The sequence below is a fragment of the Anas platyrhynchos genome, chromosome 1, assembly GCF_047663525.1.
Source record: "Anas platyrhynchos isolate ZD024472 breed Pekin duck chromosome 1, IASCAAS_PekinDuck_T2T, whole genome shotgun sequence".
Lineage (NCBI taxonomy): Eukaryota > Metazoa > Chordata > Aves > Anseriformes > Anatidae > Anas > Anas platyrhynchos.
In genome coordinates, this window is record NC_092587.1 from 37,040,736 (window position 1) to 37,058,147 (window position 17,412).

The 17,412-nt window shown below is 44.0% G+C and overlaps 1 protein-coding gene across 3 annotated transcripts; it reads left to right on the top strand.

The window, feature by feature from the left end:
• The first annotated feature begins 1,714 nt into the window (after window positions 1–1,714).
• On the top strand, window positions 1,715–16,668 carry DYRK2 (dual specificity tyrosine phosphorylation regulated kinase 2). Of its 3 annotated transcripts, none has more exons than XM_027456100.3 (3): window positions 1,717–2,134; window positions 2,487–2,623; window positions 10,841–16,668. In XM_027456100.3, the coding sequence occupies exons 1-3, from the start codon at window positions 2,080–2,082 to the stop codon at window positions 12,440–12,442; spliced, it is 1,794 nt and encodes a 597-aa protein (XP_027311901.1). In that variant the 5' UTR covers window positions 1,717–2,079; the 3' UTR covers window positions 12,443–16,668. The 3 variants fall into 3 exon arrangements, with proteins under 3 accessions (XP_038040043.1, XP_027311901.1, XP_027311896.1); XM_027456095.3 differs by lacking the exon at window positions 1,717–2,134 and adding an exon at window positions 2,195–2,341; XM_038184115.2 differs by lacking the exon at window positions 2,487–2,623 and having other exon boundaries at window positions 1,715–2,134.
• The last annotated feature ends 744 nt before the right edge of the window (window positions 16,669–17,412 follow it).

Consider the following 17,412-nt stretch of genomic DNA (forward strand, 5'->3'; position numbering starts at 1 on the left):
TGGGAAAAGAGAGAGAGAAAGAGAGGCATGTAGACAGGCCCAAGGTTCAAAGGCTCACGCTGAAAGCTTACAATGCACACAGCTTTAGAAAGGGCATAGCTGGGCAGGTACCAATACAATGTGTTCCCACTGATTTAATTACAAGGCTGTTTGTTACATGATAGACTAACTCTTTTTTTTTTTTTTTTTCTCACGTATTTTTCATAGTAGCCCAAGATTGCTTGTACAAACAGTGGAAGCAAATTGTGAATGGTGCACCTGACTGGAAAGGAGTTGAAACAGGACACTTAACAGGCTTTCTCTCGTCTCAGTGTTTAGGTGTAACTAATCCCAGAACATGCACGAAGCCATCTGTGACTCTGACAGTCAGAGAACTCAACATTTAAGATAGTGAAGTAAGAAATCCTGCAAGCCCTAGGAAAAGATTATTTGATATCAACTTCAGCTTTTCGTATCTAGCTTGAATGTGAACAAGCTTCCTTCCCCTTCCCCTCCTTAGGCTAACTAGAAAACCGTATTTTCCTTGACCATTTCTTAAACGTTGAAGGTATCTCACAAAAAATGCAAATATTATGACAATGTTATTCAAATACTTTTGATGTGTGTACGCTGCTTGTGAAAATGACGGGAAAATTCTGGGAGTCACCAGAAAGGGTTTATACAACTGGCAGTGAAGGGGAGGGAAATTCGGGGTGTCTGTGACCATCTGGGGGGATTTTGAGGAAGACAAAGCTTGCTGTCTGCAGCAGTGAAGGGAAAAGATTGGGTGGGTGTGGGCAGGAGAAGGTACGATTGTTTTCTCTGTGACAGGAGGGGCTAAGGGAAAGTGTTTATTTCTCTGTACCAGTACAGGAAATGTCTTTGTTTATCATGTATCTGTGGAACTGGAAGAGGCAAAGTCTTTCTGTCTGCAGGGATGGATTTTTTTTTTTAATTATTTTTTTTTTTTGCTTAGGCACAGGGAAAGGGGAGGTTTATTTTTCTGTGGAAGGGGATGAAGGGCGCTCTGTCTCCAGAGCCACCAGCTGTTTCCCAAAGGCAAACACGCGCGGCCTGCACGGATTTTTGAACGAGGGCTGTGCTACGTCGGTAGGAGAGCTCCTTTCAGCGCCGTCCCAAGCCCAGCAACTCCTCGACCACCTATTTTTGGCAGGAATGCCGCCCGTGCTGACAAACCAGGCACCCAAAGCACCGAGGGGGCAGCGAGGCGGCTGTCCCCTCACGCCCCCCCACACCCCGCTCCCCTCCTGCGGGCTCGGGGCACCGCCAAAACCCTCTCCTCCCTCCGCCATTTTCCAGTTTCCCCCCCGTTAAGCATTCCGGGTGCCGTGTGTCCACACCCTGGGTGCCAACTTTGCCCCCACAGCCGCCGGTGCCCCCCATTTTTTGGTGCCCCCCTGACGGGGAAGGGGGGGAGAAGCCGCGTCCCAAGATGGCTGTGCCCGGGGGGGCACCACCGGCCGGGCGGGCGCTGCGGGACGGAGGAGGAGCGGGTGTATGGGATGAGGAGCGTCTGTATGGGATGAGGTGTCCATGGGGGGAGTGTTTGGGGTGTGAGCTCCACACGGGGCCGTTGTGGGGACGGGCGGGTGGCGGCACGGAGGGAGCCGAGGGAGGAGCGGAGCGGAGGGAGGCGGCCGGCGGGGCGGGCATTGCCCCCGCAGCGAGCTGCTCCCAGAAGGAGGAGGAGGAGGAGGAGGAGGAGGAGGAGGAGGAGAAGGAGGAGGAGGAGGAGGAGGAGGAGGAGGAGGGCCCCGTCCGGCCGCCCTTCTGCTGCCCCCTCCTCCGCGCGAGGGGACCGCGGCCACCGGGGCGGGGGCTGGGGCGGTGATGAGCTTGGGCCGGGGGCTGCTGCGGTGGCAGCGCCGCTGCTGCTGCTGCTGCTGCTGCGGGAGGAGGCGGCGAGCCCTGGGAGGCTCTGCCCGGCGGGCCCGGGGCCAGGGGGATGCGGCGGAGGACGCGTCTGGGTGCCGCTGTAGCTGAGCGGGGCCGAGAGGCAGGAGCCGAGCGGAGAGGCCGAGGGGGAGCGGAGGAGAGGCGCCCTGGCACGCGTTTTCCTCTGCCTCCTCTCCAGCGGCCATGTTAACCAAGAAACCCTCCGCCAGCAGCGCCGCCGCCGCCGCCTACCCAGCCGGTAAGGAGGGGGCCGCCCCGGCCGGGCCGTGTGGGGCGCGGGGAGGAGGAGGAGGAGGAGGCAGGAGAGGAGGAGGAGGAGGAAGGAGAGGAGGAGGAGGAGGCGGCCGCGGGGCCGTTCGTGCCGGAACAATGCTCCGGCCCCCGCCCGGCAACGGGGCGCGAGGGGCCGGCGGGGGGCTGCGGGCTGCGGCTGGTGCGCGGGGCGGTGAGTGGGGAGAAGGGGAGCGAGAAATAAACGCGGGGACGGCTGGGGAAGACGGGAGGAGGAAAGGTGGGGGGCTGAATAAATAAAAATAAAGGAGCAGGGGTCGAGGCGAGGCCCTCCGCGCTCACCCCTGTGCTCTCCGCAGGCAGGGCAGGGGACAGCGGCCGCCCGCTGCAGTCTTCGCCGGGCAGCGGAGCCGGGGGGGCCCGGGCAGGAGCTGGGACCGGGCCGCCGTCACCCCTCGCATTGCCGCCGCTCAGGGCCAGCAACGCCTCGCACACGGTGAGCACGGGCTCGGGGCGGGGGGCACGGGGCGCTGGGGGCCGGGGGGGGGCGGCTGAGGGGCTGGGTGCGAGCTGGGCACCCCCCGGGTGCGCTGAGGGGAGGCTGGCGCACCCCTCTGCCCCTCTTGGGTCTGGCTTTACAGCTCGTTTTTCACTCTCAAATCACCCCCCTTCCCAAACAGGGGTGTTCTGGTAACCGCATTTTTCGAGCTGAGGGTATTTTGTGCTCCCCTTGTCTGTCTGGGGAGCGCTGCCTGCCTGGAAACAGCTCCCGCTGGGTGCAGGGGCAACGCTCGGGTGGCTCCGGCTTTATGGCTGCGGTGGTTTACCTAAAGAAATGAGCACCGATGGCATGAAAAGGATGTTATTTTCCGGTTCTGGGCTATCTCACGTTATCTCCCACTCCTGGTTAATCTAGCAGGAATGAAACTTCCCGAGTATGCCACTATATATGGATGAGAGAGGGTATCTCTTGTCCTGGAGGCACGACGGCGTGGAGAGAGGGGTCTATAGGCTGTCATGTTAACACTAAATGTCTGAAATTTTTATTGCATACATTTCCTTTTAAATTAGGAAAGATCTCAGGCTGACCCTGAGAGGCATTGATGGCATACTTTTCTTAGAATTAATGAGTTCTTGGTGGATGCTCACATACTATCTTCGTAAACATATGGCAGGGCTTTAAATGGTAATGTGATTACGGGCTGGTGGAAGGTGAAACTATGCATTTAGATATTAGTGTTTCGGTGACTTTCCATGTAGCTTCAGGGGTAAAAGCGTCTTACTCAAATCCATTTATAGAAAGAATTGGCTTAAATTAAAAAAAATGCAAGTGTACGTTGGATGTTCTCAAAAGGAATGATGAATATTTTGCAGATTCGAGGTGGAGCTGCATACTTAAGATCCACATCAGTGTATATTTATGTAGCTGGGATATTTATTTGAATAGTTCATTGCTATCAAAGGCAGGGTTTTGCACATTTGCATTCCAGTTAGGTGCTGGTCGATTTTAGAAGTGGAACGGTGGTTTAATTTTTCTTTAAAAACGGAAAATAAACATAGTACCAACAGCCTGGGCACCAGTCATGAAATCGTACATGGAGACGGGCCCACAAATAGCAGGGGCCCACATGTAGCAGAGCCCAGACTTAATTTAGGATTTGAGAAAGCCCAGTGGTCCAGCTGTGTATCTGGGACTACCAGCTAATTTTGGAAGCGCAAGACCCTGGTATTTTTATACATACATGTATGTGTGTATGTAATGTATAGTGTCTATAGATAGATGCACACATTTTTATGTACGTACGTGTATAAAGGTGATGTCTTTATGAAAGCATGCAAGGAGTGTTGGAGCGTTATATTTCTGTTTCCAGTATTTTTATACATATTTCACTGTGTATGCATGCATATGTTTATATTCAGCATATATGTGTGTGCATATGCGTACGTACAGATGGAATACCTAATGGAAGCACTCAAGGGTGATGGAGCGTTATACTGCTGTGTTTCAAGGCCCTCTGGATTCTGAGTGTTGCAGACCCAGCCTTGCCTTTGCGATACGTTTCTACTCTCCAGTATTTATTTAGCCTTGGGTACTATTACAGAAATACCTCAGACTGCCTCTGTGAGTTGTGTAGGTTGTTATTTTGTGGTTGGCTAACATAACTTTTTGCGGTAAGGATCAGATGTGACATCAGAATGCTGGATTTTAACCAAAAAAATGGTTATAGATGTTAAGCGAGCATTCTCTAAACTTCAGGCCTACTGACCTCAGCTGACACCGGCTGAAACGCAGTGACTTTTGTGTCCCACTGCTTCCTCCAATCAAACCTATTTGAAATGGAACATTTCGGTTTTCCTAAACCATTTTATTTCCTTGTATTTGTCTGTGTACTGTGTTTTCATCCCCGTTGTGTCATTTTAACTTCTCTAATAGCTAAAAATGAAACGGATATTTCTCTTCTGTGTTTCAGACTCTCAGAGGTATAGTTTGCTTAAGTGGCTGAACTTGCCTGTGGCTGCCTGTGCACGTGTGCATCGTGTATACACTGATTGTGAGGAGAGACTGAGATGGAAGAGAGCTTTTTCTTTAAGCCAAAAAGTTTTTCTTTGAATTCAGACAGACGAGAAGTCCGCTACCTGCCGTATTTTCTTGCAGCAGTTGTGTGATCTAGCCTGTAGCAGAGCTGTTGCCTCCCTCTTTCTAGTGACGTTTGGTGTTTGGCAGGGCACAGCAGCCTGGGGGGGGCGAGCGGGGAGATGCACGGGCTTCATGTAACAGGGCAGAGGTTTTGGCTGCAGTCTCTGCAGTCACAGCAGCCTTTGTTGCTAAGCAGACTGTTGTGTGTTGTACCAGGGAAAGGTTTTGTTTATTTTCAAAGATCTGGGGCTTCATCCTAGGCATTCTCTTGCCTGTCTCAGTCCGTGACTTTATCTTTTTGGATGCTTGCGATGGAAAACGTGAACTCATTCCCAATCCCTTGCCCTCCTCATTTTCCTCTCCTAGTCATTGTTTTCTCTTTTGAAGCCCTAAGTTTTTGCATTGATGATTGGAATCGTTTCCTATTTGCTCTGTCCTGTTTCATTACGGTGTGCTTGCATCCACTTGACATGCTGCAGTAGAGATTATCTTGCCTGCCTGCTGCTTTGCTCATGTAAATCCCCACCCGTCTGTGAGTCTCTCTCCCAGACTCTTGTCTCCTGCCTACCTCCATCTCTGTTCTTTCTTATTTGGCACATATCCCTGCGTTCTGCACTCTTCCTGTTTCTCTTGCAGTAAAGCAGTCTTAATCTTTTTCTCCTCCTGTCTAGGACTGTAACAACAACCCATTTACAGTGCCTCATTCAGTGCCCTCTTTCTTCAAGGCCTTTCCAAGATTTCCCTGCAGCAGGCCTGTTTTCTTTTGCCACCAGGGACGAGTGTAACCATATACTTTTGCATCATTCAGCCTTAATCTTGAAATTATATAATTAAAAAATAATAATTTATGATGGAACAGAGATCCCTGGAGTCTGTTACCTGAAGATCTGGTGGGTCACATGCTGCAAATTGTTTTGTTGTGTGCAGCTGTTTTTAAAGCAAGAAGAAACAAAGAAAACATCTTCCTATTCTGATATGTTTGTGTAATAAATTGCCACAGAAATGCTGTCATCTTTGAGTGGAAATAAGTAGACAGTCACGACCTTGCTCTGCCTAGGTTTCTTTGGGTGATTCTTCTGCATAAAACTTTTGCTTAGGGGAAAGTGAAGCTACCTCGGTTTCTTTGGGAGGACATCTGAAACTTGGGCTCTGACAGTTGGTGGCTGTGCCATGGGGAGCGCAGAACATCTGGGCACATCTCTCCTACATGTGCACATCAGCTTCCCTGAAGGTTGGATGTAGGGTACACGGAGTGTCCTTGTTGATTTCAACATGGGTAATACACAGGGGTGCCCCACGAGTATCCAGGCCCACTGCATATGCACAGCATAGCCCAGACAGGTGGAAGGGAATTTATGAATCAGTATCGCTCCTGAAGCATAGTTCTGTCTCTGAAAATATTTGCAGTGTAAAGTCAATGTTAACTTTTCAAAAATAAGCTTATGTTGGCCGTGTGTGACAGCAACGAAAAATCCAAATGATTTGTTTTTTTTTTTTCTTTTTTTTTTTTTTTCTACAGCTCTTGTTGAACACAAGCTCTTTAGGACAAGGGCTTAGTCTTTTTTCAGTGTATAAAACCCACACTCATAATAAAACCATTATGATAATCCTGCATTATTGTTATCGTGCTAATTAGCAGCTATTTTTAGTTCTGAACAGAGGAATGCTGTTGAATTCATTTATCAAGGAAAAAGGGCCTTTTGTACATTTATTCAGGCTGTAGTCAACAAAATAGGCAGTGAAGCATGCTACACCTGATACCATATGCCTCGAGCGTGGTAGGCTCACTGGGGCTGAAACTGGCATGCCTGGAAGTACTGTAAAGAAAGGGGTTTAGAGTGCAGCATTTATTCTTTAAATAAATTATTACTTTGGCACGGTGTTTTTCATCTGTACAGAGTAACAGCAGATGAAGACATCTTATTCCCGTGCAGTGTTTCTGCAGGACATCATACGATTGCTTTATTACTGGGATTCATTTTACGAATCCTTCTAGATTCTGACTGATAGGAAAGTCTTTTTTTCTGGGGTTTTGCTCAAAATAAAATGATAACATGTAACTGAAGCACGGGTCAGTCTTGAATACTTTTATAGGGTGTTAATAGCACACCGAGTATGGGTTTTATTTTATTTTAATTTGTTTGGTTTTGTTTCGTTTTACAGAAAAGATGCGATGTGGTATAACTGCATAATGTGTTACTGGTTTTGGAAGACACCATGCAGAATAAGTATTTGATACTTAACCAGATTGGTTAAGTAAGATGGCATTGGATCCTACAGACAGCCATTCCAGTCCTGTAGGAGGTTTTGAGACAAACCATTGCGCTGGCTGAGAGGCACCCCAGGAGAATTGTCAGTTTACCTTCTTGTTAGCAGGCAGGACTCAGTTTTATGCCACCACTGTGTCGTCACACCTCTGTCATCTAGGCGTAGTTCTGTAGTCCGCTTCTGTCTTTAAATCCATTTTGGGAGGGGCGGGGAGGGAGGAGAAAGAAAAAGAACAAAATAATTTTTGCTTGCGTTTTTCTTGGTGTCTTTGTTTCAAAGATTGCATGAATTGTTTTCAGCTTAGCCATCCATTTCCATAAACTGAGCAAACCCAAGTTAAAGCAGAATCGTAGCAGTGATTCTGAAGTTACGAAACACTGCAGTGAGAGGAAAAAACCTTGTAATATTTGCTGTTTTACGGTTGATGTTGCTAGAACATTCAATATTAGCTCTTCGAGTTCAAGCTTACCTGGTATTTCAATATGTTTATGTAGAAGTGTGCACATCAAGACGTTTTTGAAGCTGTGTGCTCTAAAAACATGCAAATCTTAGAAGGCGTGTATGGGTCTGAGCACAGGCAATCAAATATTGTAGTAAGTAAGGTGTGTAAGTGTGTGCAGGCTGTTGGCTGTGTACATAGGTTGTTGGTTCTGGAATTTATGGGCCCAGATGCAGCAGGGAGACGCATTATAAACCTCTCGGGCTCGTGGTTTCGGATGAAAGGCTGATGGAGATCATGCGAGCCGTGAGCAGTTTGCTGCAGGACGGAGAGGGCTGTAGCCCTTTGTAGCTTCCCAAGCCCATTAGCTGTGGTTTGGGGAACTTGGAGCGTCACCGGTGAAGCCTGTGCAGCGTGTGAGCAGTGCAAGCCCCAACTTGACAGCAAATCTCAGGCAGCCGGTAGGCAGAAGCAGATAGGCAGAGCAAAGGGCTGGTGAGAATCCAGACCTCAGCTCATCCTGATAGGAAGGAGAAGAAAAGGTGGTGGTTCTTCTGCTGCGATGTGTCCGATACCTCTGAAACTCCCGCTGGGGTTTTTGAAAGAAAAGGGAGCTGTCATCTCCCCCACAAGCTTTGGAGCAGAGCCTGTGCTGATTTAGTGGCTTTTCTTCCACAAAGAAAACCAGTGCTACCATCTGCATCTGCATTTGCATTCCCCAGCAGCAGCTGACTGCAACTGGCAGAACCGGTCACTGTAGATTTGGGGTGAAGCTGGGATAATGCTGCTGATTTCATTCTGCTGCTTGCAAAAAAACAACAACCCTATGAGCAGCAAGGGAAACAGCGAGGCTGCCTCAAGGTACAGGAAGCAGAGCTACATGGTTTACACTTTAGAGACGTGTTTACAAACGTGCTTTTTAGGAAGAAGAACTCCTTAGTCCCAGCGGACTTTTGAAAGTGGACAAATGTTTGTGTTTTTTTTTTGTTTTTTTTTTTTTCCAAAGCCCTGGTACAAAGCAAACCACTGAAGTTTGAAGAATTACGCAGCACATCTATTGAAACGTGCAGTGCTTGGGAAGGGCAGAAAATAGCTAACTGTGAAAACAGGCGACTCAAGTGGAAATAAAAGGAAAATTAATTCAAAATGTGAACTGTGTCAATGAGCACTTGTGTTAAGAAATTCTGAGAGATGTTTTTCTCCCTGTGCTTTTTCTTTCTCATTGGCCATCCGTTAGTATAATCTGCTCCCAGTTTACCTAGGTATGTGCTGCCTTGCTGGTCAAGCAGCCCTGCAGAAGAAGTGTTTGTACCTGGAGTTTCTTGGCTGAAGTATTTGTAGTCTGTACAGTTACTCTGCAGCTTTGTTGTGCATTTCTCTCATAGGGAATTTTACCATGCAGCATGCACTGAACCTCCAAACACATCTTACAAACCAGATCCAGTTCTTCTGAGGTGCACCTCTTAGCAGCTCTTGGGGCCAAATCCTCTTAGGTTCAGTCACTGCTGCATATACAGGATCAGGACAACCTTAACGAGACTGATGCAGGAGTGTGCTTCAAACTTGGCCTGCAGGAATCCCTGTAGGCAATTCCCTGGTGCTTTTGAGATATCAAACCAGGAAGACAATTAATGTCAATATCCTATATATCTTCCTTGTGCTTGAATGTTACAGGTGCCTTTGCTCTGAATTGCCATTGTGTGGTGGCACTTTCTATGAGATCAATCAAATCTGATTGCACGAGCTGAAATTGCTCTGCAAATAAACCTACGCAGTCCGACTGCAGTGATGAAATAAAACGGACCAGTCATTCAGCGTGAGTCAAAATGGAAACAGGAGAACAGTGAACTCAGCAGAAACAGTCTCTGAGAGCTCTTGTTCTTGCATTGTGTGAGCTTATGAGCTGCAAATTTCAAAATATTATCCAAAGGCGAAACCTTTGCAAGTTGGATACTCCTTGGGAGCAATTTAGTGAAATTACAAAACCAAGTTCCTGCAATATCTGACTGATACCTTAACACAAGCAAAAATGGTGCTAGAATCTGCATTGCTTGTCCTGGCTTTTTTGTTAGGAAGCACCTCTGCAGTTGCAGGACAGATTTCAGTGCCTCATATCACTGCACACAACTGTCGTTTTCTGATTTCATTTCAGCAACCTGAAGTGAACAGGGAACATGTTTTCCTTAGCTGCATAGAAAAAATAAGGTTCAGATTAAAAGTGCTCTCAACCCTGGCTTGATCATCTGTCTGTCAGTATCAGTGAACTTTGGGTTGGTAATTTGGCATAAATATTAAGGCTGGTGAATCAGCTGGAGAGACAGCAGGGGAATTCTTCCCACGTCTGTCTAAGACCAGGCAGAAAAGACAGAATAATTATCCTCTGCTTTAGAGCAAATGAGGAATTTTAAGGACAGCTATTTTAGTGGCAAGTATATGCTTGTAAATTTCCTGTTTCTCCTTAAAAGTAACAGGTTTCTTGCACTAGCTGTTTTCATTCTCCAGTATTTCTTTGCTTGAAAATGCTGAGTGCTTCTTCTCCCTTGTGAAAACTGTAAAGAACCAATGTAATCTGTAGGATCAACTAATACTTTCTCCATCCCTATAAAATAAAGTTGCATGTATGTTCTTCAAGGCAAAGATTTTCTTCCCATTCAAGTCTGTATCAGGCCCCAGATCTCATCTTGGTTAAAAGTCATTATATGGCTGGCGTGGCAAAGTGCTGAGGGATGTACTTATGCTTATACATTGATTTGAGTGCTTTGCTGAATAGGGGCTGTCTCAATCGCAAGCAGTGAATGGCAGCTCTCGAACTTGAGAAATGTCCAGGTTCTTCTCCTCTTTGTGCAGGTCCCAGCACATTCCTCACTGCTTAAAATTGTGTCTGGAGCTTTTGATATCCAGCTAGTTTTAGAATAAGTTAAAATTTTTATTTCTGAGAACAGGTGATTGGGAGAGCCCTAGCTATGTAAGTTCTAGCAGGCGTTATATATTGATCTTCAGCATAAATAAAACTGCTACTCTGAAATCTGATTTAATATCCCTCAAGCATACTTCCTGGTGTAACAGAACTGTTGCCTTAAAGGTTCCTTGGAAGAATTGTTCGCTTAACGTTGTAGCACATCATTGACGGCCTTGTTACAAACATTTCAGAGAATCACCAAGGTGGAATTTGAGAAAGTAGGATCTGGAGGGTGTAGTAGCATCTAGTAGTGTTGTAGTATGTATGTTGTATTGTTTACATTAGCTGTAGACAGCTGAATTTTAAGAAAATACTTTGTTTTGAAGTGTTGGGTTCAGAATGAATGGTGAAGCATAGAAGAGTTTATGCCTTTCTTGTTAACTGGGTATGTATTTATTTCCAATTTCAGGTTGGAGGCAGTAAGCACACGATGAATGAGCACCTCCATGTTGGTAGCCATGGACAAATCCAGGTTCAACAGCTGTTTGAAGATAACAGTAACAAGAGGACGGTTCTGACAACGCAGCCGAACGGACTTACAACGCTAGGCAAATCTGGATTGCCAGTGGTTCAGGACAGACAGTCAGAGAGTGCTCACAGACGACAAGGGAGCTCCAGCTCTTTAAAATCTACGGATGGAACAGGGAAGGTGAAAGCCTCCGTTATGACACCAGAGCAGGCAATGAAGCAATACATGCAAAAATTAACAGCTTTTGAGCATCACGAGATTTTTTGCTACCCTGAAATATACTTTTTGGGTCCAAATGCAAAGAAGCGGCAAGGTGTGATTGGTGGTCCAAACAACGGCGGGTACGATGATGACCAGGGGTCTTACGTGCAAGTGCCCCACGATCATATTGCGTACAGATACGAAGTCCTGAAAGTTATAGGGAAAGGAAGCTTTGGGCAGGTGGTGAAGGCCTACGATCACAAGATGCATCAGCATGTGGCACTAAAAATGGTGAGAAATGAAAAGCGTTTCCACCGCCAAGCTGCGGAAGAAATTAGGATTCTGGAGCACCTCCGGAAACAAGATAAGGATAACAACATGAATGTTATTCACATGTTGGAAAACTTCACATTCCGCAGCCATATCTGCATGACATTTGAATTGCTGAGCATGAACCTGTACGAATTAATAAAGAAAAACAAGTTTCAGGGCTTTAGCCTGCCTTTGGTCCGCAAGTTTGCCCACTCAATTTTACAGTGCTTGGATGCTTTGCACAAAAATAGAATCATTCACTGTGACCTTAAGCCTGAGAACATTCTGTTAAAGCAACAGGGTAGAAGTGGTATTAAAGTGATTGATTTTGGCTCAAGTTGTTACGAGCACCAGCGTGTCTACACTTACATTCAGTCGCGTTTTTACCGTGCGCCTGAAGTCATCCTTGGTGCTCGTTATGGGATGCCCATAGACATGTGGAGCTTGGGGTGTATTTTAGCAGAACTCCTCACCGGTTACCCACTTTTGCCTGGAGAAGATGAAGGAGACCAGCTGGCTTGTATGATCGAGCTATTGGGCATGCCTTCCCCAAAACTCCTGGATTCATCCAAGCGAGCCAAAAACTTTGTGAGCTCTAAGGGTTATCCCCGCTACTGCACCATCACAACCTTGTCTGATGGTTCTGTAATACTTAATGGTGGACGCTCTCGGAGGGGAAAACTACGCGGCCCGCCAGAGAGCAGAGAATGGGGTAATGCATTAAAGGGATGTGATGATCCCCTCTTCCTTGACTTTTTAAAACAGTGTTTAGAATGGGATCCCGCTATCCGTATGACACCCAGCCAGGCTTTGCGGCATCCCTGGCTAAGGAGACGGTTGCCAAAGCCTCCAACTGGGGAGAAAGCCTCGGCAAAGAGAATTACAGAGAGCACTGGTGCTATAACATCGATTTCCAAGTTACCTCCGACTTCAAGCTCAGCTTCAAAACTGAGGACTAATTTGGCACAGATGACAGATGCCAATGGGAATATTCAGCAAAGAACAGTGTTGCCAAAACTCGTTAGCTGAGTTTGAAAAACCCAATGCTGTTAATACAAGAGATACAATGTGGCTGAGCCTTATTTGTATGAAAAAGTAGCTCAGATAATACATTTTTATTTGCTCAGTAACTTTATTCATTTGTATCTTTCAGCACTCATTTTAAATGTAAGAAATGTTGATTTTGTTTTTATAAAAACACGGGGACAATGCTTTAAGTTTTTATACTTATTTTTTAAAATGTTTGTCTTCTACAGTACAATTAGCCTTACTGTAACTAGTGTGACACAGTAATAAACATCAGTGGCAGGCCACTGGTTACAACATGATTGTCATGCATTGCAGCGTGGTGTCAAAGGTATTAACCTTTCTCTTCCATGGTTCATATTAAGTTTCACCTGGGGTAAATTCGTAAGGCTCTTCTGGAGTTTACGGGTATGGGTCTTGATCCTGCAAACACTAACACCTATGCCTGACTGGACTCCAGGGAGAATTCTCAAAGAAATACAGTTAAGCACCTGCAAACTTGTTATCTGAAATGGAGCCATAGCATGTAATATTGTCATTTGCTGTATGGTAGCCCAGAAAAAGTAGTGGTATCACCTAGTAATGAGACAGTCACCGCCTGTGGAATGCTTTCTCTATTAGAGAGTAATGTTTTTGATTAAAATGATCGTTCATATGTAATGCAAAAAAAAAAAAAACTTCTAGGGCTAAAATAGACTCTCTACTGTACATGCCATGTGCTAGAGTGAGAGGAACAGGCCTGAAAGAATGAAGCTGAAAGTATGTCTGTTTCTCTAAATCTGAAAGTGACCGATGAGTTGCTTCCTAACCCTGAAGTCAGGTAAAGCAAAACATTCTGGACTTCATTTCAGGTATATAACACTGAGGATTCACACTGGGTTTCTCTTTGTTTTTTTTTTTTTCTATTTTCTCTCCTCATGTGCAGCTTGGCTTCCCTGAATCACATAGGCAGAAGTGCTTGTTTTGTCAGTTTTATACTGTAACTTCCAGACTGTTAATGCTACATGAATTTCATAGGTTGTTTTTATTTCTTCTGACAATGTCTATCTGAGCGATTGTGACCTCTCTGGTACATTTACACTTCAGATCAAATCTGTACGTAGGGGCAAACACTATGTTACTGTATGGTTTTCTGTAGACAGGTACCTTTCTTTAGAGAGCATAGGTGTAGATGCAAAGATCTGCTTTGGAAAGCATTTCACTTGGCAGGCACCACCTTAGGTATTTACTAACACAGGAGAAATATCAAAGAAAAGGTAAATGACTGGAATTTGGCTCAATCTTTGGCGCTTGTAGCTGAAAATGATTTTGAAGGAGCAGTTAGAGATATGTATAGATTTGTTCATGTGTGTGTGTGCTGATGTTTGGTATTTCATTTTTTTTACTTTTAGTTATATTCATGGAAGAAAGATGGTCTTTACTGAGGAATAATATCTAGACCTACATGAGAAATATTTACACATTGTAGCATGTTTTCAACAGGAACAGTTTGAAATCTAAGACCGGTATCTCATCACATGCAATGACTGTGGTCTACATTAGATGTATAAAACAGCATATGAAAAGGGAATTTTAAATAAAGTAGAATATAATCTAGAAGGGTTTATGGATGTTAGGATGAGAGAGACTAGAATGGATTGCATAAAACCTCAATAACTTTACTATAAGCAACCTTTATATGCACAGATCTTACTAAGTTACGTGTACAAATTATGAAAAACACTTAAAGCATGGTCCCCTGAGAGGCCAAGAAAGTTTCCGGTTAAGTTGTTCTTCATGTTCATTAAGATTTACCACTTACAGCCTAATTTTGTTTGTTTGTTTGTTTTGGTTTGTCTTTTAATTTAATGTAAGACTGGGGGAGGGATAGAAGTATGAAACGACAGAATTCTCAGGAAACATATCACTCAACTTCTTGCCAAAAAGTCAACACCTAAAGAAGCTCCAAAAATAATTTCTGAGTAGAGGATGGTATTTGTTGATTGATAACTGTAAAAATTAGAGCATCAATCAACCATCTTTATTACTTTTTTTATATATATAAAAAAAAAAGATCATTTCCTGCCTCTAGTCAAAGTAAATTATTTAGTGTTAAATGTTCACAACTTTATACAATGTGTGTAAGTGCAATATGTAAACATGTGTGAAATCATGTTAAAAATGAAATATAGTAATACAGCTAAGAGAAGTGGCTTTTGGAATATGAATATCCAGTAAGTTATGGTCAGTAAATTCTAAGTCTGGAAAAGAGATATATTAATTTTCCTATAAAATTAGCTGACTCCCATGACTGTGGGAATACAGTACTGTGTATTTTTTTACAGTAACTGGGATTCTTTACTTCCTCCACCAACTACTTGGCTTTACCACTCCTTTCTACCTTAGCTCTTTCCGCAAAAGTTAAGAAATGGGGTTACTTACGTGAGGGGTGGAAAAAGTATCGCCTCCCCCTTAGTGTATTTTGAAGATAACCTTGATTCGTGTTCCTGCCTTTCATGACAATTGAAGATGAAAACATTCATAAGGTTCATGGGTCATTAATGGGCTAAAACCACTAAATTTTCTTTTACATGTAACCAGTTCGTAATGCCAATAACGCATTTATGACCAACCTTCTTCATAAATGCTACCGGAAACTTTAAGGCCAAAATATAGTGTGCAGAGCTATTTTTTTAACCCAGATATAGTGGAACTTCCTCTATACTAAAGAAGCAGCTACATCAAGGTTTCTAAGTTATGTGGCTGCTTTTTATTGTAGCTTATTTATACGTGTAAAAAAGGAGGGGGGCGGGGGGGAGAAGACGTTGCCTCTTGCTTTGGTGTGATTTTATTATAAGGGCTCTGATAATTAGGCTGATAGAAGTTGGCTTGGAAACAGTGCTTAGTCTCACATGTTACCATTGTCTGGAGATGTCTGAGCTATTTTCAGATTTAGTAATAGCACAGTGTTGTCTTGTCTTTGGTTGCAGTCTCACTTGGCTCAGTTTCTTGCACCACTGGAGTGTTCATTACCACTGAAGTGTATTGGAACAACAGAGTGATGCAAGATGTGTAGATTAACAATAGAGGATGGATTGTGCCCTTGGTGTTAACAATGTGCCTTTTGTTACCAATGCCATGTTGTAGGGCATGCATCTTGGCCTCTTTAACCCTTGGAATACTGGAGCGTAGGGATGAAACCTATTTTTAAACGCTGAACCTGTTTTAAAACATCCTGTAGATTATCGAGGCCTTAACAGAAACAATAAGGCAATCACACTGCTGGGGTGGAAAGGACACTCTGTTCTTGTAGGACATCTCGCTAAGGGGTTAAAGACGGCCCTTCCTCATTGGTTGTACTTTAACATCAAATTGATTTTCTTTTTTTTTTTAAATAAATTTTTGTTACGGTAACACTAGACAGAAATCAACTGTATTTGTAAAAATTTACCTCAGACTCTTTAGTTTTATAGTGTGATTTAATCCCAGGGCATTTGGTATGAACCAAAGTGCATTCCTTTTATATGTGCCTGGCTCTTATAAAGGTGGCCAGGGATTTTTACAATTTGGGTGCAAGGCACTTAAGCCACTTTTAACTTGGTGGGTGGTTTGAAGTTATAAATGACTTCATGGGAACGTTGGAAACACTTTAGACACAAGTAGCATTGGGCAATATTAGAATCTTTCGGAAAGGGTGTGCATTATTTAATGCTCTCCATTTTTTAGTATTTTTTTCCATCGATATTTGTGATACGTACAAAAAGAACACTTTATCTTTTTCCAGTCGGTAAAGATTAGAATATTGCCCAGTTTAACGCTACGGTAGCATTTAAATAAAACAAAAACATTTGTGAATTATTGTTTTGAGGGGCTTGTACATCTCTGCTACAAATTGTAATTACTCAGTTCGACTGCTCTACAACGACGTCTAAGCAGTAGCTTGGGGTTTTATTGGGCAACGACTTAGACACGTGACTGTAATATGCTGCAACTGTGTGTACTGAAAACATGTGAAAAACGATTGAATGTGGACTGTGTATATATGTATGTATACTTTTCTGTGAGATGCTGCTGTTGCCACTTAACATTAAAGATGTTGTAGTGGGGTTTTAATCCTAGTGGCCAGTTTTATGATACTGTATGTATTGTACAGCTGATGACAGGAGTTAAGACTGTTCTAGTGAATATTTGTTACATTTTATTGTTGTGGCCAGAGATCATTTCAGAATAAAATTTTATGTCCTACTTTACTTCTCTCCATTGTAGTTTGGTTTTTTTTGTTTTTTTTTTTCTGGTAATAAAGAGAGCCCTTGGAGTGATGGCATTCCTTAATCGTGGAAAAGCCTTTTCCTAGCCCACTGAAGTCAATGCCAGCCATGCCTTTGTCCCCCAGAAATGCCTATGGTACCTGCATTTAGTATTTACCTGATGCTGGAGGATTATTTTAATGCTGCTTTATGTGTCTTGACAGCCTTGAATATTGCCCAAAGGCTGCTTTTGGCCTGGAGTTTCTAAAGTTCTTCTCCGGACTTAGAAAGTGATACATTTCTTGGTTTATTTGCCTAGAGAAACCATCCTTGGCAGGAATTTTGCCTGCACTGGTATTTAAATGTGTCATGTTTTTGTTTTGGTTTGGTTTTTGTTTGTTTGTTTTTAACTGACTTGAACAGTTTTTCAAAACAAAAGTAGATCTGGTTTTATAAGTTTTTTGGTTTTTTGGTTTTTTTTTGTTTTTTTTTTTTTTCTGAGAAAGAGGGAGAGTATGTGATTTATTTCTTTGAAAACTGCTTTAAAAACAGATTTCTGCACTGACATTTGGGTCAGACTGACTTCAGAACTTGCCTGACTTTGTGAAGTCCCAGGATACTGAGAGTTTGGATTGGTACATTGGGCTAAAACTCTTGTCACATATAAATCCAGAGTAATTTCACTGCTTAGTGCAGTTACTGTGAGTAACTGGCCACATTCTTTTCTTGGTAATGCCAATGCCCAGA

What these genes read in the sequence shown, in the direction of transcription:
- DYRK2 (XM_027456095.3), top strand. Translation starts at nt 2,266, where the DNA reads ATGCTCCGGCCCCCGCCCGGCAACGGGGCGCGAGGGGCCGGCGGGGGG. An exon ending in TGCGGCTGGTGCGCGGGGCG is followed by an intron (nt 2,342 to 2,486) that starts GTGAGTGGGGAG and finishes TGCTCTCCGCAG; the next exon opens with GCAGGGCAGGGGACAGCGGC. An exon ending in CCAGCAACGCCTCGCACACG is followed by an intron (nt 2,624 to 10,840) that starts GTGAGCACGGGC and finishes TTCCAATTTCAG; the next exon opens with GTTGGAGGCAGTAAGCACAC.